This window comes from Rutilus rutilus (genome assembly GCF_951802725.1).
Source record: "Rutilus rutilus genome assembly, chromosome: 6".
Lineage (NCBI taxonomy): Eukaryota > Metazoa > Chordata > Actinopteri > Cypriniformes > Leuciscidae > Rutilus > Rutilus rutilus.
In genome coordinates this window covers 24,173,335-24,179,783 of record NC_140214.1, presented here as the reverse complement: position 1 = coordinate 24,179,783, position 6,449 = coordinate 24,173,335, and the positions used below count along the sequence as shown (strand labels likewise).

At 34.9% G+C, this 6,449-nt stretch overlaps 1 protein-coding gene across 1 annotated transcript; it reads left to right on the top strand.

Annotated features, from left to right (window-relative positions):
* Window positions 1-975: 975 nt before the first annotated feature.
* Window positions 976-4,924, top strand: arpc5a (actin related protein 2/3 complex, subunit 5A). Its single transcript, XM_084410988.1, has 4 exons — window positions 976-1,222; window positions 1,763-1,834; window positions 2,873-3,049; window positions 3,131-4,924. Exons 1-4 carry the CDS (start codon window positions 1,082-1,084, stop codon window positions 3,191-3,193), a joined length of 453 nt encoding a protein of 150 aa, XP_084267114.1. The 5' UTR covers window positions 976-1,081; the 3' UTR covers window positions 3,194-4,924.
* Window positions 4,925-6,449: the final 1,525 nt, after the last annotated feature.

Below are 6,449 nucleotides of genomic sequence, written 5' to 3'. Positions count from 1 at the left end.
TCATGCTTTTGATCAGCGCAGTCGGTGGAGAGCTATGGTGGAGAGGCTGAGCTATGGGAGAGCAACTGCAGAATCCGACACGTGCGCCTTGCGGTCGCGCGAGTTTTTTGACATACGTCAGCATGACATCAGAGCCAGGCGGACCACACTCGGACACATTTCTAACCGGCATTCATCTCGCGCTGATCACCGGTGATTGGTTCTGGCAGATTTTGCTCATCTCAAACAAGCCTATTGGTAGAACATTTTGGCATTACTTTTGTTAGCCAAAAATGATGGCATGAGCGCTTTTCAACTTTGGAAACGCATTAATTTAGCCTATATCGCCCTCTGCTGGACGTCTGGAAAAAAATAGAAATCCCAATGACTAAAGAACAGAATGGCCCGGTTTCACACACAGACAGAGCTTAAATTAAACCAGGATTAGGCCTTATATTCAATTAGGGCATTTAAATAGCTTTTATAAACCTCCCTTAGAAAAAAAAAAAAAAAAACATTACTGGTGTGTGCACCTTGAGACAAAACAATGACACTGACATATTTTAAGATTTGTCAGTGCATGTTGCTTTCAGTTAAAACAGCTCAATAATGCATTACTCTGGAACAAGCAGGCCTAGTCTGTGAAACCGGGGGTCAACCAGTAACACATCATCATCACTATAATAATGCAGTGCTGGACAACATTATTAAGAATTAAAAGAGTTAACTACCTTCATTTCACTGATGGAAACTAAAAAGAATGAGGTTCAAACAATGTCCCACCCAAATTGTAAAAGATTACTAAACTGGGAGTCAATTCATTTGCTTTAAATTACATGTATAGTATTAGTTCAGGGGTGTGCACACTTATGCAGTTAATTATAAAGTTTTATTTTTATTTTTTAAAGGTGCAAAAGTTCTAATCTAACTAAATGGTTGATTGGGTGACTGTGACATGAGATGACACGTGTAGGTGTTGATTCCGCCCACAGACACTAGAGGGCTTTCTATGCGGAAGTCAACAAGCACCGAGCTGCTTCCTGAAAGTGCTGGGACTATTCCGCATAAACTGGCATCTTCCGATTGATTGATCGAACCAGCCATGTCGAAGAACACAGTGTCTGATCGATTCAGAAAGGTTGATATAGATGAGTACGACGAAAACAAGTTCGTCGACGAGGAGGACGGCGGAGAAAATCAAATAGGTCCGGATGAGGCTGAGGTGGATTCTCTCATCAGATCATATCCTTTCAGTCCATTTACTTTTATGGCTACTTTTCATTGATTTCCTGCTTACTTGTAGTAGGGCGTTTTGACTTGTCTTTTTCTAAAACACTTGATATGTTGGCGTTAAGTTTCTAAAATTGATTATTTTTGTACTCTCGTCCAGACATGGGTGTGGTAGTCAGTCACTTCATTCAAGACAGGCATATTTCACATTGTCATCACAAGTTTGCATTGCGGATTCAAGTCTTTAAGGTCTTTTAAAACCGGCAAATAGCGCCTATAATGTTTAAAGAGTGTAACGCATAAAGCTGTGCCTTATATAGATGTGGCAATTACTTAGAATGGTGTTGTTGTAGAAACGCTTCCGGATGACATCGACTTCCGGTTGCAACATTGAAATCCTGAGGGGGCTTTTTAAATCTTTATACTTTATAATATATAATTTCCCGCAGCTTATAATGGTAGCATAGTGACAATTATAATTAAAGAGTGAATGTTATTAGTGAGTAGATGTGATTCCAGGCATCCTGCTGTGCTTTCCTTAGTGCCTGATACAGGTAACCTGATGGGGGCTTTGCAGGCAGTACTGAAGAATCCACCCATCAATACAAAGAACCAGAACGTGAAGGTGAGTAAAAGTCAAATCACTCTGAAGTATCTTAAAGTATCGGTCATGTTAAACTTTTAACATTATCATTCTCTACCAATGGTTCTCTCTTCTTTTTTTAACTCTCCCCAACACTATTCAAAGTCCGCATTACTTTTCCAGTTGTTGATGATTTACTGAATAAGGATTAAACAATATTTTTTACTCACATTTTAGACCTTGGCTTAACTATAAAAATTTATAACTAATGCACAACGAGTTATACACATTTATTAATTTACATGTTCAGTTTTCCAGGTCTAGAAAAATATCATATTTCTAAACCTAGGTGACCTCATTTATTAAGATTTTCCAAGACTCTGGGATCCCACAACAGTTCTATAAGATTTTTATTTTTTTATTTTTTTTACCTTATGCTTGTTTTGTTTAATTTAAATAATTTTGCCCGGTTTCAAAGACGAGGCTTAAGCTTGTCCCAGACACAAAAAAAATTACTCATTACATCAGAAGTCTAATTTACATAAATATTTGGCTAGCAATTAACTGTCATACAAATAGTAGCAATTAACAAATTAATTGGCCGTTACAGTGTAACATAATGCCTATACATCTAGAGACAGGTTACTACTAGTAACACAAAATACAATGCTTTTGAAGATAAAACCCAAATATTGGGTAGAATGACATTGATAAAATATATCAATGTAAATTTTTTTTATATAACACCATTAAAAACAACATAAGTTGACCAATGTGCAGTGCTTTACAACAATAAATACAAAACGAAGATAATAATGAATAACAATAGTAAATCTATATTAATAATAGTACAAATAATAATAAAAGCAAAGAATTATATTTATTGTACATATATTGTATGTATTATAAATATAGCTCATAATATTTATAGATGTTGATGAAGTATTGTCAAATATATTTATGTAAAATTTGCTTCAAATTCTCTTGTTTGGATGGCCATATAAGATTGGAGGTGTATAATCATCTCAAATGATTCATTTATTTTCAAGTGTAGTTCATTATGTATGTATGTGTGTGCAGGACCGGGCTGAAGGCCTCGTGCTGAAAGTGCTCAGCTCTTTCAAGGCTAGCGATATAGAAAAGGCTGTTCAGTCTCTGGATAAGACTGGAGTCGATCTGCTCATGAAGTACATCTACAAGGGCTTTGAAAAACCCTCTGACAACAGTAGTGCCATCCTACTTCAGTGGCATGAAAAGGTAAACCCATTTTTTAAAGGAATAGTTCATCTAAAAATGATCATTCTGGCTATATTCACTCGTGTCTGTCTGTCTGCATAGGCTCTCTCAGCAGGAGGAGTGGGCTCTATCGTCAGAGTGCTCACGGCCAGGAAGACCGTGTAATGTTCAGCACCTCGGCGCCGTGGCAGGGTTGGCGGAGGGACTGGCTGGCACAAGCCCTCGTGGTCTGGTTTCTGCCCACTCTGCCAAACTGTGGAGGATGTCCAGTCACTCACCTCTCACCTTTAAAAAAAAGAAAAAAAACGATCAAACGTTACAGTCCCATTTGGATCTGTTGCAGTGAAGATAAGCACCTTGGATCTGTGTTAACAGAAGGGTGATGAGAAAATGTTATTGTTGACCTCAGTAGATCTTAAGCACAGACATTTTAGCTATTATCAAAGGAATACTCATTTTTTTCGTACTTTACTTTACTCGTCCACTTCACATTCTCATACCTGTCCCGATGTAAAGTCTCAACAGAGCAGAACAAACAGTACATGTAATCACATGACTAAATCATTACGCAGTCATGTTATTGCAGTGATGCATGATGGCAGTGTGTTGTTTTTTGTTTTACTTAAAGCAGTGGTTCTCAATTCCAGTCCTCGGGACCCCACATTTTGTATGTCTCTCTTTTCTGACACACTCAGTTTAGTTCACGGAGTCTCTCCTAATGAGCTGATGATCTGGTTCAGGTGTGTTAAATAAGGGAGACATTCAAAATGTGCAGAGCGGGGGTCCCGAGGACTGGAATTGAGAACCACTGACTTAAAGGAACAATTGACCCAGAAATAAAAATTCTGTCATCATTTCCCAAACCTGTACTTTCTGTCTTCTGTAGAACACAAAATTTTTGAGTCCAAACAACATTCCAAAGATGTTTTCTTTTGTGTTCCACGGAAGAGAGAAACTCATACAGGTTTTAACCAAAATGAGGGTGAATAAATGATAACGGCATTTTTATAGTTGGGTGACGCTTTAAGAAGTTAATCGAGCTTTAGTTTGTAGAGGATGTTCTCTTTACTCTTCCTCATCAGAGCTGGTCTATGGAACATGCCAACATCAGTATTTGCTTTTTCCCTACTTGCATTCACTGCATAATGTATTAGTTCTAGAGTTGGTTGTTGAATCTAGCCTTATTTGAATGCCTGTGTGCTTTCAAGAGGGAGATTTCCAGCTCTTTTTTGTGTGTGATCAGAGTGCTCATTTTCCTCCACTATCCCTTCAGGAATTCATTCATGTTTCCATCATCTCTTTGGTTTCATATCACCACGGGATCACGTTTTAAGAAACAGAAAAAAGGGAATAACTTTTCTTAAGTTGCCAAAAAGGTTTTGATTGTCATAATTGTTGATTAATATTAGTGCATTTTTGTACTCTTTACAAAAACGGTGAATTAAAACATTTTATAACGCTGAGTATTATTCAAATTGTCCAAGCTTATGTATATTTTGATCATATCATTTTTGAAGTGTTACCAATCGTAGAACATGATTAGCATAATTTCTCAACTTTGAACTCAAGACTTTATGTCAGGTGCTGATGATATAGCTAACCTCTGAGCGTGTGTGTACGCTCACAATTCCCACCAAACACAGCAGCAAGCGCTCAAGCTGCAATGGAGAATTTAGCTTCCACTGTGGTCTACTTATTTTGTTCCATACTTGAAGCCATACATTAACAACTTGAGGAAGTCTCCACTTGTTCATTTGCGGCTCGAAGTGAATGTTGAGTTTGCATCACGCCGGTCAATCATTTGATTAAGTGCAAAACTAGATTACCAACTGCCTTATAAAATGTTCCTTTTATATTGAATGGTACTTTTGAAAAATAAATTCAATGAATACAGTCTTCTTTTTTTCATTTGTGTTGATTAAATGTGCAAACCAGAAGACCTATTTGAGGTGTGTAGGAGGAGATGTTTTCTACACTGTTTTTACTGTTGTGCGTCTGGGGTGTTTATTTTGAACTAAACCAAAACCATAGAAAACTTTTGTTACTTAAAATAAGCATTAACTGAAATAAAAAATATATATATTTAAAAATGTATTTTATTTCAGCTAGTTGCCAAGGCAAAATTTCTCATTTTAAAAACTATAATTCTAAAAACGTAAACTTAAAAAAAAAAAAAAAAAAAATTTAAACTAAAAATTTGAAATATTAAAAACTAAAATTGCATCTCAGTGATTCTAAAATAGCACTGTAGTATGGCAAGCCGTTTTAACTTTTATTCATTTCCAGGATATGAATTCTTGATATCAACAATTCAATTTTAACTAGTTCAAATTATAGTTATTGATATCAGGAATTAGATTTATACTAGTAACAATGGCAATTTTTGATATCAGAGATTACATTTCCACTAGTAACAATGCTAATTCTTGATATCAACAATTACATTTTTACCAATTAAAATGCTCATAGATATCAAGAATTGAATTTCAACTAGTAAAAACTATAATTCTTGATATCTGTAATTGTATTTTCACTAGTGAAATGTCACCTTAGGCTGCCATTCAAATTCAATTGTTGATTTCTTACTAGTTGAAATTCCGAAGACACATATCAGCTTTTTTAATATTTTTTATTTTTTATATCAATAATTAGTAAAAATGTCAAGAAAATTATGTGGTTATGTGGTTACTAGTAAAAAATGTCTATTCTAGATATCAACAATTGAATTGCTACAAGTAAAAATGTTAATTTTTGATATCTGAAAATGTATTTCTGATATCTAAAATGGCTTTCTTACTAGTAACAATCACATTCATGATATCAGAAATTAACATTGTCACTAGTAGCAATTAAGTTGTTGATATCAAGAATAGACATTTCAGCTAGTGACAATTGAATTCTTGATATCAAAAATAAAGTTTTTTACTAGTAAGAATTATATTTCTGATATGTGAAATTGGAATTTCAACTAGTAAGAAATCAACCATTGATTTTGAATGGCAGCCTATGGTGACATTTCACTAGTGAAAATACAATTACAGATATCAAGAATTATAGTTTTTACTTGTTGAAATTCAATTCTTGATATCTAATGAGCATTTTAACTAGTAAAAATGTAATTGTTGATATCAAGAATTAGCATTGTTACTAGTGAATGTCATTTCTGATATCAAAAATTGCCATTGTTATAGTATAAATCTAATTCCTGATATCAATAACTATAATTTGAACTAGTGAAAACGGAATTGTTGATATCAAGAAATCATATCCTGGAAATTACTAAAAGTTAAAACGGCTTGCCATACTGGTGGGTGGGTGTGTGTGTGGGTGTGTGTGTGAGTGAGAAACGAATATATTGTTGCTTATGTAGCGTGCAATACATTGGAGGTTCATTTCTTTAAAATGAAAATCATTAAATCTG

Excerpts from the sequence above, each read along its gene's own strand:
- arpc5a (XM_084410988.1), top strand. The coding sequence starts at position 1,082 with ATGTCGAAGAACACAGTGTCTGATCGATTCAGAAAGGTTGATATAGAT. Across the intron at positions 1,223-1,762 it reads TGGATTCTCTCATCAGATCA|GGTAACCTGATGGGGGCTTT; the intron begins TATCCTTTCAGT and ends GTGCCTGATACA. Across the intron at positions 1,835-2,872 it reads CAAAGAACCAGAACGTGAAG|GACCGGGCTGAAGGCCTCGT; the intron begins GTGAGTAAAAGT and ends ATGTGTGTGCAG.